Here is a 23,811-nt window from a genome sequence, read left to right as displayed (position 1 = left end):
ATGACCTCTAAGGTCTTTCCAACTTTGAGGTTTTATTAATTTAGACACCAGGCACCAAGAATCCTATCCTATAATCTCATTTTTAAAGTTGCCAATTATGTGTAAGGAAGAACACAAGACAAAGGGATGAAACGTACGAGTACATTGTGCTCATACACAAATGTAGATGCATTCTTTATATAAAAGGGAAAATTGTGTGTTTTTCTATTTTGTGAAATGGATCTTTTTCTAATCTTTTAATATCTACAAGCAGAATTGTTTGATGCTTCCTGATAAAATAAATTGAAGCAGCAGTTCAAAAATTAACAGCCACAATAGTTTATTTACAATTGAACTCTTTATAAGATATTTACAAGACAACCAATTTTACACATCAGAAATGGTATCAAAAGTATGAATTACAACACAGACAACAATATGAAATGGGCTTAAAACAAAGCTGAAGTGGACAGACAAGCAATTTCTCTTTTTAATTTATTAACACTAGCTTAAACTTTGTTAAAGAAAGAAACAAAGAACTATGTTTTAGGAGAACTGCAGGGCTTTCAGTTGAAGATTGAATTTCACAGTGTTGTACCCCATGTAGGGAAAAAAATAAAACTAATTTTCCCCCCACACTCTAACACACTGTAATTTCACTCTTGGAATTTTTCTAATCTACTCTCCAACCTCCTTCTCAACAAACCTCAACATATCCAAATCAAAGGAGAATTTATCTAGAAGAGGGGACAACAAGGGTCCTAGGTAGAGGGAGAACCAAGGAAATAGAATCCACTTAAGTCTGGCCAGATAGCACCTCATGGATTCCTTTTAGTCTAGCTGAAGTTCAGAATCTGGAGAGTCCCCTGGGTAGGGCACAAACAAAAGGTTAATTTGCTAACCCATATCCAAATTCGGAATCCAACAAATGCTGAAAATCAAGAAGAAACTGAGGAATCAAGGAACAAAGAAGTAAAGAGACACTGGTCTTTTTTTTTTTCTTGGACACATTATAAAGAAACATAACATAGGTCAGAGCAGGAAAGCCAAACAGCTTGCCATATTAAAATGATGGAGAACAAAGAAAATCTGGCCCAGTTTTTCTAGAATTCTCCTTCCTCTCCTTAAGGTGTGAGATGAGAGCCCCTAGTGGAATAAGTCCTATTTCTCTACATTCTTGCTGCAGTGAAGTTCACAGCAGGTTCCCTTGTGGCGAGCCCACTCTCCTAAGCAGATGGAGTTACAAATGAAAACCCATAGCCACACACACACACACAGAAGGAGAAATAAGAGCAGCAAGATCACCCAAGAACACTACATGTGCTGCCGGAATAATTCCTTTAAAAGTCAAACCCAGGGAGCACAGATCAACATCTCACAAAAAGCTGTAGCAGTGGGAGGCCCCTGAGGAACTTTTCTTTTCTTCCCACAATGGTATCCCATTCTCTCACGCTCCACTGATGGGCCGGCCACACACCCTACATACCTTGGCTTCTCCTCTAAAAGTGCTAATAATCTGGGGACATATTCTCTTCAAGGATAAAAGCCCCTATCTTCTAGGAGATTAGACCCCTACTTTGTTTTCACACAATAGTCCTGAAGACTAAAGAAAGGCAATTCCTATATATTTAAGACCAGAGGTCTTGGCTCTATTTTCCTTCCAGATAGTTACAGGGATCTTAGCTGAGACCAGAGTGGCCTGGAGTGCTGTCTTGACGTTTTTTAACAAAAGGGGTGGGGTGGGGGGACCGAGATGGTACACATACAAATCTATTTTTACAAAGTGAATGGAGAAGCTCATTAGGTACATCTGTTTGTTTCAAGATGTAGACATTTGCCAGCCAAAGGAAGCACAGATTTCCACATGAACCCCCCACCCTCCCTAAATCTCTATCCCACCACCAAGAGCTCAGCTAAAAGGATAAAGCCCAATTAAGGAATACTTGCAAAGTGATGCGACACAATGACATCTATACAGGTTCTGGCATGCCATCCCCAAATGTTAACTGCTTTCGTTTAGAGCCATAATTTGTCCAAAAGTAACCTTTCCCCATTCTCTTTTCCAAAGGTTTTATTTTTTGAGGGGTGGGGTTAAGAAATTCAGTTATTCGTTAACTAAGAAAGTAAGTCACAGCCAACACCCCTTCTCACATGGCTATATCACAGAATGGTTTTAAGAGAACAACTGTCTTTTAAGACATTTATCTACCAACTCTCCAATCTATTTGCTACCCTGTGAAGATGACTTGCTTCATCACTTCACTTGTTATTCCTCATCTGGTCCTTAAGCTCATGGTGAGGTTTTTTTTGTTTTGTTTTAGGGTAAAAACCACTACACTCAAACTATATGGAAGGGTATACCAGGGCGAGAAGAGTGCCATGCAGGCACAGGTCTAAAGGCAGGGGTTGCTTTATCTTCCACAAGTCTAATGAAAGAACGCTTTTACCCCTTTAACAGGCAAATGTATAGAAGCAGACCCCTGAAGCTTCCAAATCTGCCATCCTAGAGATTTGGCTTGAGAGCTCATTTCCCCAAAACGGGAAAAGATATCCCAATCACCCTCTATAATTCACAATTCGCCCAATGAAAGAGTTTTCTGTGAAGTCAGAGCAACGAAAACAAAACAAAGATCAAGGGAGTATGGAAGGGTATTATCAGCGAATGACAACATACATGAGAACATAGGTCACATATACAGGTCTCTGCCACTCTCTGAGAATGGCATGCTACAACTATCTGAAGACAGAAGGTTCTTGCCAGCACAGCTATTTCCTACACGTCCGGTGAGGTGTTTGCTTCTTCTGGATCTCCAACCTACATCGGCTACGCTCATCCAACCAGGGCAGCTCAAAATTCCTGGCAAAAAAGGATAAGGAAATGAACTTCCAAGACTAGCAGGGATTCAGTGTGGACATGAGAGTAACTCGGAAAAAGACACTATGCCCCTCACCACTCCCAGCCCTGACTCTCATGTCCCAAGTTTGGAATGTCTTTCCTGCCTCAAAGCCAGAGCACTAGTGTGCTATTAAATTGACTGAATGATCTATTTCCACCATGTTTCCCCAAAAATAAGACTGGGTCTTGTACTATTTTTTGCTCCAAAAGACGCATTAGGGCTTATGTTCAGGGGATGTCATCCTGAAAAATCATGCTAGGGCTTGTTTTCCGGTTAGGTCTTATTTTCCGGGAAACACGGTCACTCAAAGAGCAATCTTCCTAATCCCTGACTTGGGAATCTTATCACTGCAAAAGCTAGTTGCCCAGGTAACCTCACTTCCGTCAAAGAACCATGGCTATCCCTCAGCCACCTGTTCCACCTTATATCTAGGCTTTCATAAAGTCTGAAAGGGAGGTGAAGTACAGGCTACCTGAGAGGGTAGAGGGGGAAAAAAACCCTTTATACTTACTGTGGAGTTAATTTTGGTAATGGTCGTCCAAATGCTACAACAGGCAAGAAGGGAGTAATCATCAAACTTTCAACTATGGAAGAAAGCCAGATGTGACCTTGTTAGTGACATAAATGGGAAATGTCTAGCAACTATACCTGCTCCAACATACTGTTCATTCATTCAAAGCAAGTTGTATCCTGGAGACTTGTACCCTTTTTCTTCTTTGAATAATCTACTCTTTTAGATAGATAAAACTTACCATCATCTGGCTCAGGGAAAAATGAGGTAACCTCAGGCTCAGATTCCTGAATTCCTTTCTTTTTATACATTCTGAGCTGTAGTCGCTGTAAAATTCTTTGTTCCCTGATCCTCTGAATATCCCATCTGGGAAAAACAAACCAGACAAACAAAACAAACAAACCCAACATTACTAAAAACCTGCTCTATAAAAGCAAATTCACAACCCAGATTCTAGGGAGATCTTTGCTGACTCTTCTTGATTGGGGGTGGGGGGTATAGGGGTGGGAGGTGTTAAAGAGAACTGCCTGCCTGTTTAGGGAAGAGCTGTTTAGGTCTAGCAGTCCAAACCACGTGTTAGTGTTCCAGACAGAGTAGAACTGAGGAAGGGCATACACTAAGAAAAAGAAGCCAAACATCTTTACCTATAATAGCTACCACTTCAAACTAAGACACTCAACACTGGGAAGCCAGTAATTGAGGAATGTTAAGAGATCCAGGACTCTCCAAGCATGGATGAGAGAGGTCAGGGTCCTAGGGCTCAGTTGTTCCCAGAATGAATCCTTCTAGCCTCACCTTTTCCTTCTCTTCTCATCCAGCTCCAGTTTTGCATGTCGCTTGGAAAACACACTGTCATCCAGGTTCTGTGTAAAGAATAGCAGCTGATAAGCTATTTGTCACCATATGGTATCATATGGTATACTAATGCATTTCCAGCTTCCAGGAAGGTAAAATCTCACCTTCAGGTCCCACCTGAGTCTGTGAGTTCTATGGATATTATGGGAACCTCCTGGTGACAGAATCAACAAAACACATACTCCACCCCCTACCCCCACCCTTGTAGAATCTCCAAATTTCAAAATCATTTCCATAACTTTTCAAAGTGAAAGTCACGTCAAACTGAAGCACCCCTTGAGACTGCTATAAATGGCCCTCACCTCCATACTTTGTAAGAGTCCGAGTTTAAAATAAGTATCAAACTTTTAAGAGTCAACTGAGTTTGGAATACATAATTTTGTTGCTGAGGGATACATGCCACCTTTTCTAACAAGAAGTCTAGCTTCGAACACTCCCAAGCTATTTATTTTTCAATAAATCACTTAACCACTCTGGACCTCAGTTTTCTCATCTATACAACAAAGTTTGACTAGATAATCTCTCAAATACCCTTCTGGCTTTAAAGTTTTATTTAACCCATCCATACAATTATGACATTTCAAGTTTACTCCCATATTTCTACTTTGTCTCTCACTCCCTTCCACTGACAGGTCTTGGATACCTACCTCCAAAAGGTCTGAAGGATTTGGGTCCCTTAGAGGCTCTACTGAATGGTCCCTCCAAGAAGGAACTGGAAAAAAAAAAAGAAAAAGAAAAAGAAAGGGAGGAGGGGTGGAACCACCCTTAAATCCAAGGTCACACAATGCTACTATTCACTAGGATAAGAGGTCTCTCCCCAGATAAGACAAAGTTACCAAGTGATAGGAATCCATTCTATGGCCTCACCTGAAGCCATATTCAGTGTCCTTGCTATGGTATAAAAGAACCTAAAATGCCATTGCAGTCTGCCAAACACAGATCACAAAAAAACCCTAAGCCAATACCTGACAATTCATATAATGGATGCTACTGCAGTTCCTGAAAAACAACTGAAATTTGTAGTCATTTTGAAGTCTACAGTGTAATCACACACCAAGGAATCTCACTCTCCCACATCCAGCTGATGGGGAATGCAGCTCCCAACCATCCACCGTCCCTCCAACCCCCACCCCAGGCCCAGCCAGCACAATTCCTATTCTACTCACCAGCCAAGACTGAAGTTTCTCCTGCAACACTTGATGGCATCAGACACCCTAAATAATGCAGGAAAGAAGAATCATCTCAGTGTAAAAAGAAAAAAAGCCCATACCCAAAATGGAGGAAAGGATCATCACTGAAGTTCTCACTAGGAAGCCATTTTGGTTTTTTTGAGTTGTTCTTTTGAGAATTTCTCTCTGGGGGAGGGGAAGAGGGAACAACAGACAAAAGAAAAGAAAATAAGCCCACCACTTTTTTTTTTACACTGAGACGACTTCTTTTCTTCATTATTTAGGGTGGTTTCCCTGCAACAGTTGATGGCCAAGGGTATCAAACCTTAAACTCAGAACATGGCAGGTGAGTAAAAGTTGACCCTATTTTTCAAATAAAAGATCAGTGTTCTCAAAACGTACACATGTAGTCTTCTTAAACAGCTCCCTCCTCCCTCCAAACAAACTACCTTGCTGGTCCAGCCTGAACAACATGCACAAAGACTTTGGCTTCCTTAGAACAAGCCATTGAGACTTCTCTTGAGATAGGGCGTCAAGAATAAGGATTCACACGTTATTCACAACTCAGGCTCCTCAAAGGGCTGGGATCCCCTCAGTCAGACTCCTTCTGTACTGCTATGCCCACAATCTCAGAGGTGTTTGGAATTTTCTGTACTAGAGCAGACAGGGTTTTCAAAAACAGCCAGTCACACAGAACAGCTCTGGACCAAGCCATTTCCCAATCCCGGATGGGAAGTTGCTTCACGGTTTCTCTTAAGTTGTTACACAGCGTTACTATGGCAGCAAGAAGGTTGACCATTAAGGATGAACCTGTTCAACTGACTGAGCCAACAAAAAACCTGAACCTCGATCAGGATCCTGGTCTATTGCATGGACGCAAGTGTGAGACCTAATGAATTTTAGATAATTAAGAAGAGTAATCTATCTTCCCCACTTCATTTTGTCACCAGAACAGCCAAACAAAGCCTGGAGAATGCTTTTGTCTTATTGGAATGGATTCCCATCCCCATCCCTGCTGGGGCAAGACACAGTGGTAGAAATTCGGGGCTGCAGCTCTATCCAAGAAAGCTTCCCCCACCGTCACCCTTGAGCATCCACAGTGACTGTCACAGACTAACATTACACGATTGAAGACACATTGCAGTTACTGGTTGATGTAGGAGACAGGGGAGCATCTCGGTGTGGAAGCCATAAAGAAAAACAAGGGAATGAAGACCAAGGTCCCACACCACACACCCTCCCGAAGCAGCTCAGATATCCCAAGATAGTCCTTATTGTTTGAAAAATAGTTTGTAGACCATTTTATTTAAATATATGAACAACCAATGGGCTACTGCAATCCAAGTAAACTCTTCACATTTAGAACCTTTGTGAAGTATAGTAAGATAAAATAAGACTGTTGGTCTTTGGCAGATTCCTCCTGCCCCCCAGACCGGGACACAGAGATACAGATAAATGTTTATATAGTTAGAGCGGAGGCCCAGGTGAAATTCCCCACCCCAAGCTGGCTCCCCAACCCAAAAATTACCATTGGCCCCTGAGAATACCCAAAGACCACCCTCCCAGGTTTCACACAATATCAATTGCAGGAACAGTCGTGCATGGCAAAGTATAAGTTCTATGCATTTCACAGCACAGAAAACCCTTCTTTCAGAGGGCATGCAAGTTGCCAGAGATTACACCCCCAAGTCTGGTGCTCTTGTGATGAGCAACTTACTGGCAAACACATCTCCCAGTGTTGTAAGCAGGCAAATACATTGAGCACATTTTGCTGTAATTCCATCTATTTGCAATGCCTGCACAGTGTCTGTCTCTGGCTGTTAACTTACTCATTCTTGACAGAACTCTGCTTTATTGATTGCACTTTTTTAAAAATGCCAAAGGCATTTTCACACTTGTTAGCTTGACCGCCACCACTAGGGTATAAGAGCAAGTGTTCTCTATGCCTTACTTGCTACAGTCTCCTCCTTCTTTGGAGAGGATTCCCGTAATGGTAACGGTGATGGGGGAGGCTGGTGCCAACGACACAAATACATTTCTGTGGTGGAAAGGTACGGCAAATAATCTTCTATCTCACTTAAGAAGGCTTTCTCCTTGGGATGGGTGCTGGGTCCCTTCTGGGGAGTGGAGAGTCTTGGCGGGGTGTCCACTGAAGACCGGGGCTTTTCTGGAGTTTCTTGGCTCCTCAATTCACGTTTACAAACAGTTTCAGATAAGGAACCACAGGGTTCCTCTTTAACGGGAGAGTGCTTAGGAGTTTTTGTTTTGACTTTTGAAAATTCAGGAGCCAGCTTTTTAACAGGAATCTTTCTTTCTGTACTTCCAAATGGGGATTTCCTATTAGATTGGGAAGAAAACATTATACAATTTATTGATTCTTAAATAAAATCTGACTTGATTTCATTTTGGGGCACGAGAACTAGCTTGTATTCAGGGATCTAAATATCTGGGTTTATCTGGCAGTTATAAGCAGAAACAACTTCATGCTTACCAGTACATATAATAGGCCCCCTTAATAAATGTTTGTTGAATAAGTCAGTTTCCATGCTTAAGATCTTTTAGCTAACATCAGGTGCCACTACCCTATGGCCTATTTCATTCCTATCAACCAGAGACCAATCTCTTATTTTTTCCCCCAATCCTATACCATGTTAGTTACAATCTCTATTTCTTTCTTTTCTTTTCTTTTTTTTTTTTGGCTATCTGCTGGCTCTTCTTTCTCCCACCAAACCCACCCATCCCACATTCCTAGAATGCCATGTCCTTTCCTTTTTACCAACCTAAATTCTATACTTCTTTTTAAAGATCCATCTCCTCCTTAAAGTTTCACAATTCTAACTCAGAATAATCTTCACTATCCATGAATCTTACAAAACTTAGTTTGTTTCACTGTTGTCTATCTGCATTATTTTATTGCAGCTGAATTCTTAGTTTTTAAAATTTATGCCATCCTCACAGCTAGATTAATCTCTTTGAGTCCAAGGACAGTTAGATCTTACTTTTTTATGTCTACCAGTGCCTAGCACAATGAAGGAATTTTAACACTTCTTAACTTGAGTGAACTGCTATAGTTTTCTTTAAGAAACTCAGCTGTCACATTTGTTGCTCATTCTCTTTATGATGTACTCTGCATTCTGTAATTACTACAGTGGCCAAAATGTTCCTAACAGACTTTTATAGTCTGCGCAAGAATATTTCAAGATAGTTTCTCAGTACCTAAGACCTCATAATTCAGGATATGGTTGTATTAGAACTAATTCATAAATCCCAACCCCCTACTCTTGGTCACTGGAAACAACTGTCCTTATCATGTTTAGAAAGTGTAACAAAGTTATCAGCACACCTTTTGTGTCCCTTTCCACTCCGCCCACATGAAAAAGGCTTGGAAGGCAGAGTCTGGGATGTCTCAGAAAGCTCCGGCTGGCAGTCCAGTTTAATTTTCTCAGATAGCTCCGTTTCCTCTCTTTCTTCAGTTTCATAGCCCTGAAACAGCTTATGCCTTTCTTTCTCGTTATCCTTCTTTACCAACTGCATCCGCCTTTCCATACGTTCAATCCGAGCAAGGAGCTAAAAGAGATTGGCAAAATGTAGATTTAAAACACAAAATTAAATGCAGGTACTTAGCCCCATTTAGGAATCAGTATGGTCCTCTAACTCTTTCAATGGACTACAGCAATTCAACTTATTTTTAATAGGTAGACATTAACCTAAATAGTTTTTCCTTAAACACAATAGAGAAGGTAAGGTACACTGCTTAATTTTAGGGGCTAACCTAGTTGGGGAGGGAAGTGGGGGAATTTGTAATTCATTTTTCTGAAAGAAGATCCTCTTTACTGAGAGGGGGCACAACATGCCTTTTAAATGGCATGGTCTCTGCTACTGCTAACCACGTGGCTCCAAGTCAGTTTGGGAGTTTCCAAAATTAACCTTAGGTTCTTTTAGGAGGGCCTAGGGTTCTCCAAATCCTATCCTTTCTACTTCCACTCCTAAACACTATACACAAGGGCAAAGTCCAAACAGTACATTGAGAAGGAATTAAACACTCACAGTCACAGTGCCACTAGGGATTGCAGTGTTATTTGAAAGGGGTGTGTGAGGTGAGGGGTTGGGGTGGGTACCACTTAAGCAATGAACACTCAATTAGGAAGAATTATAATAGAAACCAGTACCCATAAATCCCATCAATGATGAAATATGCATACTGCTTTGCACTTGAGATAACAGAAGAAAATTATACGTATTTATTTAAATGTGGATTAAAAACAGTCTTAACTCTAAAGGGAAAACTACATAATCAAACAGAAAATGGAAGTCTATTATCATTGAAAACTTCATGTTAAAATGTTCTGAGAAAAGGTACCAACTATGCCACTTATACCCTATAATAAGAATTTTATTTGAGTTAGACAGTAATATTAATGTTTCCTTCATTACATCTACTTAGCTGCATAGATTTCAGTACAGGCCAAACAACAACTGCAATAAGAGAAACAAGCTTAAGCAACACTAAGACTCCAAAACACAACAGAAACAGTGAATGCCAAGTTGAGACTGACACTCTATCCTTAACTCACCCCACTTTTCCTGCCTAGGAAAGTCTGCAGAGGGGCCATTACCTCAGGAACTGAGCAGAAACCTCCACCATCAGCAGAGAGCCCCCCTGTCAGCCATACTCTCATTTCATTTCCTTCTGTTTTGATTCACAGCCTTAACATTACTTAACCACGGTTTGTGGGTGACATTTCCTTGATTTCTTTTCCTTCACTGGTCCTTCTCTTCCCACCCCCCCATGTAAGGATATAATGTGTTGTAATTACAGTACCATCACACCCTTAGACTGCAGTACAGTAGCTGAGCAGTGCCACCTCCATGTTGAGTAACTTCCACAAATCAACACTATGAGATATTTTAATGAGACCTGCCCCAGCTCCCATTCCACCTTGCAGAAATGTATTCTCCAATAAAACAGCCGCTGCCTGATGCGATTCATTTGGAAAGCAAACAAAATGAATAGCCTTCTGCTCTCCTGCTCAGCCCTTGGCACACACAATGAGAGAGAGAGAGAGAGAGAGAGAGAGAGAGAGAGAGAGAGAGAGAGAGAGAGACACTGCTGCAGCCTGAACACAATTGTAGAAACCATGTTTATTTTTAGGCAGCTGTAAGGTATGCTAGCACAGTAATACTCCATCACCAGCTTTCCTGAAGGAATATGTTTCAATACATAAGGTGCCCTTAACTACTGCAGCAATAAAAAACAAGCTTATATAGTCATGCTCCTCAGAAGTACAAAGAAATAATAAATGACTTCCCTATTACCTTAAGATTCTAAAATAGATTTTTTTTGGGGTGTCTACTCAACACATTGAATAAGCTTACTTTCCCCTGATGCCTTAAAACCTTTCAGCGTCTGAACACCATGTTTATATTATACAAGGGAGCTGGTCAGTGGGTCAGGTTTTAGAACAGATTCCTATTAAAAACTGTCTGAAATCAAAAGCAGTGATCCTCTTAATATAATTTAAGAAAATTAAAATATGATTCCTCTGTGAATCACCTCTACCCCTCTGCCAATTAAAAGGCCTCCTACCCTCCTATCTAAAGATGCTACAGCAGTGGTTAGAGCAACAGCTGCTATGTCTCCCTCCTCCAGAATGCATTTCTAACGCAAAAGCTCTTTAATTTAACCCCTTCCATAAAGCCACCACATATGCATCCCACCTTTTCATTTTCAACCCCTCATAAATCAGGTCTTTTCCCACTCTAAACGTCTTTCCCACAAGTCTGGGGCTGTCATTTTAAATTAACCCTTTGGCACCTGAAACCTCCCCTCCCCCTCCGCCTGGGAGGTTGCCCTTTAACCCTTCCCTCCAACCCAACGTGTCTGAGAGCCAGGATCCCAAGGACCCGTCACCTAACATACTCCTTTGCTGGTGGCCAACCTCCTTACCCCTAACCAAGGGATACCTTAACCTCCTACAGCCCCCCTTCCCGTGAGCATGCGCACAACTCGCTCCTCGTCCCGAACGCAGATTAACCTCTCCCGTACCGTGTCTCTCTCTGACTTCAGCTCCTCGATCTCCTTTTCCTTGGCCTGCAGCTGCTGCTGCTGCTGCTCGATGAGGTCCAATTGCAGCAGAAGGATCTGTTTGAGGCAGGCGGCCTGACTGGAGGCTCCCGAGCCGCCGCCACCCCCGAGAGGGCTCTTCCTTATACTCTTCCATCTGCCCTCGCTGGCCGCCAGGGTCCCGGCGGTAGCGGTGGGCGCGAGGGGTGGCGGCCCGGGCAGAGGTAGTGGTGGGGGTCCCGCAGAGTCCGAGGCTGTGGCAGCTGGGGGAGCCGCCCCAACCTTGTCCCCAGCCCAGGGCGTAGGCTCTTTGGCCGCCGCCACGAGAGAGCCCGTCTGAATGGGCAGCACCGCCTGATACTTGGGTCGAGGGCTGCAGCCAGCCCCGGCTGCCGCTGGCTCCCCCCCAATGCCCGCTTGTTTGGTGGCCGGGGGCGGACAGGGCAAGGGCACCGAGCCGCCCCAGCTCTCTTCCTGCTGCCCGGGGGCCGCCCCGGCTGGGAGTAACAAGCCCCGGCCCTTGCCGCCGCAGCCGGCTGGGGAGGGCGCGGGACTCCCGCCCTGGGAAGAGGCCAGCGGGGGCCCCGGCTCCTTGAGCTTACGGTGCCGGGGGAGGAAGTGGGCTTCAGCCGCCCCGGGTTCGTCCTCGGGCCCGCCCAGCGCCGCAGCCCGCTCGTAGTCCAGTCGCTGCTCAGGGTTGCCGCCGGCAGGGGCCGCGGCCGCCTTGAACACTGCGGATCTCATGGTCATAGTGGTCCGGAGCAGCGGCGGGGACCGAGACAGAGGAGGGGGTGGGGAAGGGGCGAGGTGCGGGGGGTCGAGGACGGAGGAGGGGGAGGGGAGTTTGGCGGGCTCGCCTTAGCAGCGCGGCAGCAGGCCTAGGCTAGCGCGGCTCCTCCGGGGCCCCGGCGCCATCCCGCCGGCGTGCGGAGAAGTGGAGGCCGCGGCTGAGGCCCGCCGCAGGCCCATGGGGGCCTCGCCGCCGCCTCTGCTGCCGCCGCCGCCGCCTTCGCCTCAGAGGCAGGAGCTCGTACCCAGCCGCCCCCGAGCTCATCCCCGGAGCTCGCTTCGGCCCCCCCTGGCCCGGCCGGGCCCGCCTCGTCTCCCCACCCCACACCCCCCCTTCCCCGCCCCGGCCCCCCGCCCCGGAGCTCGCCTCAGCCGCCCCGAGCCTCCATTTCCCCCCGCTCCTCCTCAGAAGGGGGTGAGAGGGATGGGTCCGCCCAAAGCCCTCCTACTCCGGGAGGGGATCTGTCTCTTCCCCCGGGGGTCTCCGCGGCTCGGGGTCCCCCTCCCCCACAGTCACCCCCGGCGCCTCAGCGTTTCCCTTTAAAAAAACGGAGCCGCTCGTAGCCGCCACCGCCGCAGCCGCCGCCGACGGAAGGGCGCATGCGCCCAGAGGGCAGCGGGCGGGAGCGAACCTGGAGCCGAGAGGAGGGAGGCAGGCCGCGCTATTGTGAAAGGGGCAGCCGCCGCGAGGGGGGCGGGTAGGGGGCCGCGGGGGCCCCGGCGCCGGGGGCCGGCAAGGGGAGGCCGGGAATCAGGGGCGAGGACCGAGGAGCCCGCGGAGGAGCGGGGTGAAGGTGGGCTGCCGGGGGAGGGGCGAGCCGGGGGAGGGAAGAAAGGGCGAGGGCGGCGAGTGGATGGGGAATGCGGAGGCTCCCCGGGAAAAAGGAGCGCCAGAGAATGGAGTTGTGAGGAAGGGGGGCTTCGGGAGGTCCAGGCGCCCTTCGCGGACGTGTACCTAACTCGCCTGTACCCGGCCTAAACTGGGCGGCCCCTTACCCAGGCACCTTGACAACCCGCCTAGTCCTGCGGGAGGGGCCCGCGGCCCCCGCAGACCCGTAGTCCTCCTGCACCAGAGTCAGGATTTAGGCTCCTGTTGGAGCCGGTGGGTGTTTCCTGGGGGTAGAATTCTGACCCCTCCACCCGCCTCTACTCCCCAGCTGCCCCACACTGGTATGGGAGAAAATAAAGTCCTTTGTCTCTTAAGGGATCCAGACCAGAAACGGACAGACCTCTGGTTCCCAGAGGGAGGAAAATCCATGATGTCTGCTGCTGAGGGAGTTGTTGCTACAACCTCCCTGGAATGAAGTATTGCCAACTACCAACAGTTCTTTCCCAACGGCCATCTCGCCAGCCTTCTTAAGTCACTTCTATCATCTACTGCAAAGGAAATCTCGGAAGAGATTTTCACCTTTCTGGAAATAGGAATACTTGAGTATTTTCCTATGCTGAGCACTTATTCCTGTCTCTAAATGTTCTTTCTGTGTGTGTGTGTGTGTGTGTGTGTGTTTTAATTTCCAGCCAACTTGAGCCAACAAGTCCTCAGAGAATTCCTCGTGGAAAAACTTTTAAGTCGTTTTAATTGATTGTTTTTCTTTTCTGTTGAGGTGTATATATTTTTTCAATCCATATGGAGATGGAGATGACTAACATTCTTGGCTTAATGTGAAAACCTAATTAAAACTATGTCTTTCTGCCTTGTGGGCCCAAAGCACGGAAGCACTGAAAATTTTAAACAAATGGGTGTGGATGTATTAAGAAGTCAAGAGAACCCCAGTCCTCTCCCACCAGACCGTGGCCTCATCTGCAAGGAACTATTGGGGTTAGGAACACCAATGAAGGGCATTTGGTGAGAGGACACTAGAATATAGTCATCTCTTTCAGTGTCAAGACTTTTCAATACTTTCTACACTGACAACTGCCAAATTTATATCTTCTTCCTGGACTAATCCACTAACTTCAAAATTGTATATCCAGCTGCCTAGGAGACATATCCACTTGGATGTCTAATAGGCACTGCAAATTTACACACCTAAAATCACACTTCTGAATTTCCCCCACACAAATTCTGTTTTTTCTTCAGCCTTCCTTTTTCTTTTCACTTCATTATCCAATCAGTCTTCAATCCCATTGGCCTTCAAAATACATATCCATAATCACACACCTTTGGAATACCTCCACAACTTCCACCTTGGTCTAAGCCATAATTGTATCTCACTTTTTTATTGTAGTAACTTTATAATTAGTCTCTCAGTTTCAACCTTTGCCTTCCCCCACTTAAGTCTGTTCTCAACCCAGCAGCCATCATGATCCTGATAACACGTGAGATCATGTTCTTTCTCAGGTCAGAACTCTCATGGCTTCCCACCTTACTTGAAGTACAAACAAAATCATCATCATTATGGCCTATATAGGATCTGGCCCCCCTGCTCTCTGACTTCCACTCCTACTGCTCTCCCCTTCTTCACTTCCCTCCTGCCACACTCACCTCTTAGCTGTTTTTCAAACACACCTGGCTCAGGTCCTTTCACTTACTGTTCCCTCCTTCAGATAGTCACATGCCTTCACTCACTCCTTCAGCTCTCTTTCCTAAATATCATCTTTTCATCAGACCTTCTCTGGCGGCCCTATGTAAACTCCAAAGTTCCTCTCCCCCTCTTCTGCTTTATTTTAATTCATAGTTCTTAATACCATGCAACATATAATTTACCTTGTTTATTGTCTTCTCCCACTAGAATGTAAGCTTCATGTTTTGTTCACTGCTATATCTTCAGCACCTAGAACCATACCTGGCACAAAGTAGCACTTAATAAATATTCCATGAATGAGAAAATGAGCTGTTTAGCTATATTGAGAAATCATCTACCCTTGACCTTTACCTTGGTTGAGAATGACAGTCACAACATTAATACAGTGTAAAAAATAGTGAAACCTAGGGAATAATAAAGTTTTCAGGACAGAGAAAAAAGAATGTACTATGTGGAAAGAACTGAAGAAGTGACAACTGAGGTGGGTCCTAAAGGTTGAGACAGTAGGAAAACATTTCAGACTGATAATAACATTGCAAAGCATGGACTAAAAGGATGTATTGCAGTAAATGGGAGAAGTTGGCATTTAGCTTGGATAGTGGGGAGCATAGGGGGTAAAGCAGGTAAAACGGATTGAGACCAGATTACAAAAAGTCTAAAGGCCCAGTTAAGAATGGATAATTTACCAGCCAAGGTGAACCATCAAGGGATTTCCAGCAAAGTGTGGAATGATTAGATTTGTGTTTTTTAAAAGCTGACTTAAATATATCTTTGCACTGAAGGCAGGAGGCCAACCTAAAGGCTGTTCCTTCAGGTGTGAGGTGGTGAATGGTTAATGTAATGTGCTAGGGGATCTAGAGGAAAGGGCAGGAGATTCAGTGCTTAAGAGCAAAGGCTCTGGTGTGAGACTGACTGCAAGTAGCAATCGCAGTTCAACCATTTATGGCTGTGTGTTAACCTCTACCTCGGTTTCTTCATCTGCAAAATGACTATGGTAGTACCTTACCACACAGGGTTATTATGAGGATTAAATAAGATAATCCATGAAAAATGTTTATCATAGTGTGTGGTACCTGATAATGCTTGAGAATGTAGTTTTCACATTAATTTGCAGAATATGTTGATCAATAGAAAGTGGGAAGGGGAGAGGGAGGACTTGTGGTCAAGATTTCTACCACAAGGCAGATGGCAATTCCATAAACAAATGGCGTGTTTTCTTCCTCACTAGACCAAGTGTGAACTTAGACTGGCTTCCTCAGCATCACCTGAGAACTTGTTAGGAATGCAAATTCTCTCTCCTGCCCCATTCTAGACCTAATGAATCAGAAACTCTGGGGTGCATTAGTCTGTGTTTTAACAAGCTCTCCAGGTGGTTCTGATTGCACCTTAAGTTTGAAAACACTGCCTTAGAGTCTATGCCAGGGGGTTGGCCAACCTATTCTTAAAGTGCTAGATAGTAAATATTCTAGGCTTTCACAGCCCTAGGGTCTCTTGCACTATTCAACTTTACCATTGTAGCAAAAAAGACAATATGTAGATGAATGAGTGTTGCTAATGATGGGTGGTTGGTTAATCTAAGGTACTAGTGGTGTGGCAATATAGAGGGAATGACAGGTGGGAGACTCATTATTTAAAAGCAAAGGCTCTGGTGGGAGACCAAGGAGCAATCACAGTTCCACTATTTCATAAAATTGTATTTAGGGACACTGAAATTTGCATTTCATATAACTTTTCTTGTGTATAACTTTCATGAAATACTAATTTAGATTTTTCAACTATTTAAAAATTCTGAACTTATTCTTCGCTTGCAATACATGCAAAAATGGTTATTGGGCTGGATTTGGCACTCAGGCTATCGTTTGCCTACCACTGGTCTAATAGACCAACATAACTGGAGCCGATCATCAACAAAATGAAGGGAAAAAAAGGCATTAAAATAGTATCCATTTCAGTCAAGGCAGGGTGGCCTAGAACTGTTATTTATTCTGATTACATGCTTCCTATTTTCTGCGTGTTAAGATTCACTTTTGTGAAATGATGGTGATAGTAAACAGCAATTGGTGGTAGTTTTTTAATATCCTTACTTGGCAAAAGAAAAAGCTGGCAATCTTACATCAGTCCCCCACTTTTTTTTTTCTGGAAACTTGACAGCTCAGAAATCCAAAGTGTAGGATTTCACTGCTCCAGACTAAGTAAACATGCTTTTCTCTCCCAAAACCAAAAGGCTGGAATTTTGGGATTTGGAAGCCTGATTTTGATCTCCATTCACAACATGAGGTGAATAAACGACCAGAAAACTGAAACCTGGGAAGAGAAGTTCTTCTAGGAAGGAAAGAGAATTCTTGCTTCTAAACCATTAGGTTTTAAACTGTGGAAATCCCTGAACTAAGACATAAGGACGCAAGGTAGCAAAGAGTAAAGGCCAAGAGGGAGAAAGCTACTAGCTGTGAGGGAGCCTAGGAAACCTGTAGGACCCATATATCAAGTCCCCAAACAATTCTCTGCCTATTTTATCTCTAATGGGATAATAATCATTCCTTTTTGCCCTCTGGCTAGGAGTAGGGACAGAGTTAAAGCCAACACTTTCACCATTCCTCTAGGGCTTTTGGAATGGTGGAATTCCGTTTCTACGACCTACATTCTTTGAAGGGAACATCTATGGTGTGGAAAGAGCATGTAGCAAGCCCTTTTACCTGTCTGGGTCTTGATTTCCCCAGCCCAAAAAGAAAATTGAAATAGATCATCTTTAAGGTTCCTTCCGGCTTAAAGACTGTATGAAGCCGTGTTTTCCTGCTAACAGTGGGCAGAAGTAGGTAGTTAAGGGGAAAAAAAGGCTTGTTTTGACTTTTCCCCAGGAAGAGAGGATTCATCTGGGCGGCTTCCTGAGGCTCTTGGAAAGGTAAATATAGATGGATTGCGTGTCTGGCATTACCCCAGCCCCACATGGCACCGAAATGAGACCATGGACGGAGAGGACACCTTTCCCTTCTTCGGGAGGATGGGGGCTGGGGAACCAGTATGGAGCCAGTTTCCGGCTCCGAAGCTCGGCCCGGGCTCCGAACTTTTTCTGGCAGACATCCTGTTCTGCGTTCCAGGCATCCACAAGCAGGGTGCTCATGTGCCGCTCCCCTTTTCCCCTCTCCCGGGCCTCTCTGAGGGCAGAACACACCCTCCCTGGGGCCTTTTTTTTTTTTTTTTAAATCACAACTCAAATTTGGGTATTTTTCTCCCTTTGCCAGCCCCGCCAAAACTTTCAGTGGGCTCCGCCCTCTCCACGTGGACCTCCCTTCCCTGTACCAGCAACCCCTGCGAGAATCCCACCCCCAACACGTGACCAACCAGACGTTGTGTTTCCTTCCTGGGGCTCCCTTTTCGCTGGCACCAACTAAGGACTGGACAAAAGTGCCCCCTTCAGGGTGAATGTGAGGCAGCAGCCTGGGGAGAGGAAAGTTGACTGAAGGCTGCATGGAGTACAATAGGGGAACGTGGCTGCCTCTGCTTAAAATGATTTCATATCCACAGAGCTCCCTCATTAATAATTAAAAGATGAGGCAAATTCAAGAGAAGGGATAGCGTCAAAGAAAACTACTTTGGAGCTAGAGTTGATGTGTTAATCCCTAGCTGCAAAGTGGGTTACCTCTGCTCCACCTCCATTTCCCCTAGAGTTCTTCATGATGTTGGCATAGCTCTCTGAGATCCTCAGATACCAGGCAAGAACCAAGTGTTCTTTAACTATGGGCTGGATAGCGGGAATATGGACTCTCCTAGGGAGAGTGTTCTGTTTTTTTGCTTCCTTCACCACCTCCCCTTCCCCAACAATACTGGAAGTAGCTCTCCCTCTATGGGCTCATACTCCTGAAGCTGACATAAATTATTTCCAAAATGGAGTCTCCTCGTCTCTCCTCGTTGGGAACATTTGTCCTGGATGGGAAGAACCCCAGGAGATCACGCTGGAGGAAGGGGGAATGGGTAGGACAGCAAAAATTAGTCCAATGGGAAGCCCTGATGCACAGAACAAGGGAGCTCACCAGGAAACGCTAGAAAATGGGTCAAATGAACCCAAACAGAGGGAACCGGTTTCCCAGGGAAAAAATCTGACCTAGACTTTGTCTACTTCCTCCCCACATGAGAGACTGGGTGTGGAATTGGGGTAACGGAAGGTACGTGGTTGGAAGCCAACAGAAAGAGTTGTACGTCGTGTAATACTCGGAAGGAAGGATAGGGAAGGGTAAATTTAAAATCAGAATGATCACTGGGCTATTTGTCCCTCCAAAGTCATAGAGGTCATGAATAATAGCCCAAGAGCTACAAGTCTTGGAGCCCAGGGAGAGGGACCTCTTTGTAGCCAAGAAGCTAGCCACCCTGAGGCATGTTAAGGAGCACTGTGTGGAAGGGAATGGGAGGAGTCCTAGGGCAAATAGGGAAATAGTGTCCTGTCTTCCAGGAAAACAGCCCCAAAGCGATCAAGCTAGAACGTTAAGGACTAGGGAAGACACTTGCTCTCCTATAACTCAGCATCTGTCAGCGCTCTCATTACCAGGTGCTATTTCCAGAGTCCTGCGCCTAGGGGAGGAAAAGGGAGGGGCTCTGGTGGAGAGACTGAGGGAGACCCAATGGGCTCCTCCCCCAGTCCAGGTGCAGTTTCAGATTTTCGCCACTCGGGGGCTCCCGAGCTCAACCGCAGCCCCTGAGGAAGGGAGGGAGAAAGCGAGACAATCTCTAGAGGACAGTGTGGGATGTCAGTAATGACCCTGAGCAAAGAGGTGACCTACGGGTCATTTGCTCTGAAGCTGCAGACCCTTTTCGTGGCCGTTGGGAAAGCATCCAGCCTCCACCCTTCTCTCTAAAAGGGACTCGTGGCACTGAGAACCATCTCCGCACCTCTTACCCTCACCCTCTTCTCTGTGGTCATTTCCTCCTCTGCGCGTTTCCTTCCCCTCCCCCATCCTGGCGGTGGGAACACCAGCACCACCCCACCCCCGGCCTGTCAGAGTCCTGAGGAATGCTCTCACCCTGGCTGGGTGCCAAACTGTGGACTTCCTGGGCTTTGGGGTGGGGCTTGGCCGATGGGAAGCCCTTTGGACAGAAGAGCCACCCAGTCCAGTGCAGCTTGTTCACCAGCTCGGGCTCTCTCTCTCTCTCTCTCTCTCTCTCTCTCTCTCTCTCTCTCTCTCTCTCTCTCTCTCTCTTTCTCTCTCCCTCTCTGTCTCTCCCTCTCCCTCTCCCTCTCCCTCCCTTCCTTCCTCCCTCCCTCCCCTAAGCAAAAGGTTCATCTATCATTCTCTGTCACCACCACCTAATTTCCTACCCCCACAATAGGATTTCCTTGCCAGGGCAAAACATCCACAATCTGGAGGCAGTGGGCATCCTAAACACTATAGTGAGAGAGAGAAAAAGCACCTATTTCAGAACCTGCCTTCCCTGTTCCACAAGGCCTATAGCTGGAAGAGATTCAGCTGTCAGGGTCCTCAGGTAAGGGGTTTGTAAATGGTCATTTGGCTCTGGTGCTCCTTCTGGATCCTTCTCAGAACCCTTGGGTGTCTATATAGTAAAGCCTGGGAGTGGCTTTCTGCATATCTGACCACCTTTACTCAGCTTCCATATCCCTGAAATAAATCAGCTGAAATCTGAACTCACTGGTCCACATCAAGGCCTAGGAAACCTTTCCAGCCAGCTGCAGTGGACTGGGGTGTATTCAGCAAGAATGGAGAGCAGCAGAAACCACTCCCAATCTAATGAATGGAGACCAGGCCTGTCAGAGACCTCTGGCTCCTATCCAAGAGGTCATGCTCAGAAGATTTTTGCATTTGGGGGTTGGAGGGTCTTCTGATATCATCTACAAATGACCAAGTGAGAATTCAGTCCTGTGGCGCCCCCTGTCTCACCGTCCCTCAGTGCACCTTTTTGCAGCCCGTCTCCCTCACGTTGTCATCTGTAGACCTGGGCCGGATTCCCAAGTTCATATCTTGAAACCTCAGCCCCCACACCCAGGGCCTAGGGGAGAGTTAATGTAGGTCACTGCAGCTGAGCCTGCAGCGCTGTCTGCTCCTTGAGCCCAGAGGCTTTCAGGCACAGAGAGGAAACCTTGCAGGGAAGTGAGAGAATGGGTTCTGTGAGAATCAGAGGAAAGCATATTCCTCAAAAAATGAAGCAGGGAGAGGCCAGGAGTCAACTGGTAGTAATGGGACTTGAGATAGTAAAGGGGCCCCTGAGAGCCTGCATGTGATGGAAGAAGGAAGGCCAGAGGAGAGGGACTGAGCAAGGCTTCTATCCCTGGCTTCCTCCATCCCCCAATGCCCCATGCCTACCCTTGCTCTGTTTGCCTGTGTTAGGGAACCCTTCAGATCCCCCATTCTCCAGTCACTTAGCTCTCCAGGCTCAGGTTTCATTCTCAGGAGCCTTTGTGATTTGCCTTAGGGATCCTCTGCTTCCTCTGGTCGCAGTTTCTGGGTCTCAGAAAGCTGGACTAGGCCAGGATTGTCCCCACCCTCCCCCATTGAAAGACTTTTCCTGCTTGTTATCTGTTAAACTCATTTTGTGGGGTACTTCCAACCCTCTGGGACCTCATGCATTTTCTTGGCTCTCCCTACCCTTTCCTCCAAGATCCCAGGGAATGTGTGTGTGTCTCATATTGTCTTAGTTATGCATGGGGAGTCAAGGACCTATGGCTGCAACTAGCTTGGGGTCCCCATGGCCTTCAAAAATAGACAAGGGGTCAATTTCTCTATCTCTGGCCTCAAAACCACTTAAACCCCAATCAGTTGCTCTAATAGGAGCCACAGGACAGGAAGTAAAGTAGGTAAGATGGAGAAAGAATAAACAATTACAAACCTAGCCTTCTCTTCCCCGTATTTGTCCCCCAGTACCTTCCCTGCCCCTTTCAGATCTCAGCTACTCATCCTCCCACTACAGATCTGCCCTCATTTCCAGAATCCTTGAACACAGTAGGCACTCAATAAATGCTTTTTACGAGGAGTCGAACTGTATCTGGTTATGCTCTCTAGCTGAACTTTGAGTGGAAGAAGCACAAAGGGGGAAAGTGGACATTCCCCAGATCTGGGCTAGGCTCTCCTGCAGGACCGCTTGCTGGTCAGCGGGCATTAGCATCACCCGGGAGGGCTCATTAAAACTCAGATTGCTGGGCTTTCCCACTGAGTTTATGATTCAGTGGGGTCTGAGAATTTGCATTTCTAATAGGTTCCCAGGTGATGCTGACCCTGCTACGAATCCTAGGGCTACTAATCTACCTGCTGCTGGTGGAGACTGTGAACCACTGTCTTAGGGAACCACAGCCCCTCACCCCAATGCGGTCACCCTGGGGGCCTGGTTGGTTCCAATGTTGTATAGTTTAGGAGGAAGAAACAGGTGAGAATTGGAAACATGTGACTCCTGCTCTGCCCTCCACCCCACGGGGTACAGGGATCTAAGAAAGACAAGGATGAGCAGATGTCTGTCTCGGACTGATTATCTGTTTTCTCTCTTTTGAAATAGTCCATTGACTCTATCCTTATTGAAAGTCACTTCCCAAAAAACATGTTTTGCAGCAGCAAGGGAGCACTAGGAATTTCCTGTGGCGAGGCAGCGCCAGTGTGGGGAAGGGAGAGGCAGTGCTGAGCGAGCGCCTTCCCTTGGCTCGGGCAGAGCCACGTGCCCCACCCCCTCGCTTGCACATGTCTCCGCCGCCACCGCCAGCAGCAGCCGGGCTGTTTATGAGCGAGTTGTTGTGGTAGAAATGGAGCAGGCTGCACATGCCCGGCCCATGTGACCCCGGCAGCCCGCGTGAGCCTCGAGCCCAGCCGGCACAAACACACTGGGCCCTGTCCTCTGCTGGCGGGAGAAACAGGAGGAAAGATGAAGAAGGAGAAAGGCGCCCTTCTCCTTGTCTCCTGGCTCTTTATCCTGCTACTGCCTCCTTTTGTCTCTCCTGAAGCACCAGGGGAGCAAACACCCAGGAAAGAAACACGGTTTCCCTGGGCATATTCTCCTCCCAGGCAGCCCCGTGACGTTTGTACAACCCCGAGCCCTAGGCCCTAAATGAACAAAGAGGGGCCTCCCCAAGCCAAGAGAACAGAATGGCCCATGCCAGCCCTGGAACTGATGTGCTAATGTCAGCCTGGAGGCAAGACCTGGTTTCCCTTCGCCTGGGCTCCTCAAATCAGGCTGCCTGGTCCCGTCTTTCTAGGAAGGAGAATGCCACACAGAGATGCAGCTAGTGCCCATTCCGGGATTAGCACAAGGCGAGTTCAGGGGTTTGTGGGGTCAGGGACACCAAGCAAGGGTTCTTTCTTTAGCAGTGTCTGTGGGGTTAGTGGACAGGAAGGGGAAAGTCCTTCTGCCAACTGGGGATAGGGAGGAGCTGAGGGTGGGGTAGGAGGGGGTAGGGGGGAGGAGATCTGGAAGAACTTCACACTAACCCCAGCCCAGCTGGAGAACAAACTCGGGTGCTAAAGACAAGTTCAGTCTCCATCCGTCATGGAAGTGTCTCCTTCCACCCGCCTGGCCCTGGGAGCCTGTAGAATCCTTCTCTCCGCACTCTAACCCCAGACCCCCCCACTTCCAGCCTTGTGCTCCAGCCCTCTGCCCATGTCCCTGTTTCTGAGCAGCAGTGCCTCTTGATGGGAGGTGAGACTGTGCTGGAGTCAGGCGGACAGTAGGTTAGCAGGAACAAGCAAATGAAATGAGCGAGCACGACCCACATTTCCTCATGGCACCAAAACTTTGCAGATCCTGCATTGCAGAGCTAGCGCTTTTTTTTTTTTTTTTTTTTAAATCTCTGCTGGGCCCCTACACACGTCTGCATTTTTGCAACGAGTACAGATTTTTTTTTTTTCAGGGTGCAAACTGTGCATTCTAATGAGCCAAAGCTCCTTCCTGTGGCATTGAAAACCTCTTTGGCAAATTGCTTTCCCCCCCACCAATTTAGAAGAAGGGGGGGAATCCCAAATTTATCTTTCTCTCCTTCCCCTGCCACCCTCCCCCAAGATACTGCAGTCTTTCCAGCCCAACTAACAGCTGCAGACCA

The 23,811-nt window shown here is 46.6% G+C and overlaps 1 protein-coding gene across 2 annotated transcripts; it reads right to left on the bottom strand.

Annotated features, from left to right (window-relative positions):
* Nucleotides 1–302: 302 nt before the first annotated feature.
* Nucleotides 303–12,575, bottom strand: MSL1 (MSL complex subunit 1). 2 transcript variants are annotated; one of them, XM_019747656.3, is made up of 9 exons: nt 11,458–12,575; nt 8,755–8,978; nt 7,363–7,748; nt 5,409–5,456; nt 4,890–4,954; nt 4,183–4,250; nt 3,629–3,753; nt 3,388–3,460; nt 303–2,836 (listed from the first exon to the last, which is right to left on the bottom strand). In XM_019747656.3, exons 1-9 carry the CDS (start codon nt 12,223–12,225, stop codon nt 2,746–2,748), a joined length of 1,848 nt encoding a protein of 615 aa, XP_019603215.2. In that variant the 5' UTR covers nt 12,226–12,575; the 3' UTR covers nt 303–2,745. The 2 variants fall into 2 exon arrangements, with proteins under 2 accessions (XP_019603215.2, XP_019603216.2); XM_019747657.3 differs by lacking the exon at nt 5,409–5,456 and having other exon boundaries at nt 11,458–12,551.
* Between the last annotated feature and the right edge of the window lie 11,236 nt (nt 12,576–23,811).

The sequence above is a fragment of the Rhinolophus sinicus genome, chromosome 12, assembly GCF_057876585.1.
Source record: "Rhinolophus sinicus isolate RSI-liver-muscle chromosome 12, RSI-T2T, whole genome shotgun sequence".
Taxonomy (NCBI): domain Eukaryota; kingdom Metazoa; phylum Chordata; class Mammalia; order Chiroptera; family Rhinolophidae; genus Rhinolophus; species Rhinolophus sinicus.
This window is presented reverse-complemented; position numbering and strand designations above follow the sequence as displayed.

Bases quoted from the DNA above. Each gene is read 5' to 3' on its own strand.
- MSL1 (XM_019747656.3), bottom strand. From the start codon at position 12,225: ATGACCATGAGATCCGCAGTGTTCAAGGCGGCCGCGGCCCCTGCCGGC. The intron at 5,457-7,362 runs GTAAGGCATAGA...TGCATTATTTAG, and splicing joins GAAGGAGGAGACTGTAGCAA to GGTGTCTGATGCCATCAAGT. The intron at 4,251-4,889 runs GTAGGTATCCAA...TTCTTTACACAG, and splicing joins ATCCTTCAGACCTTTTGGAG to AACCTGGATGACAGTGTGTT.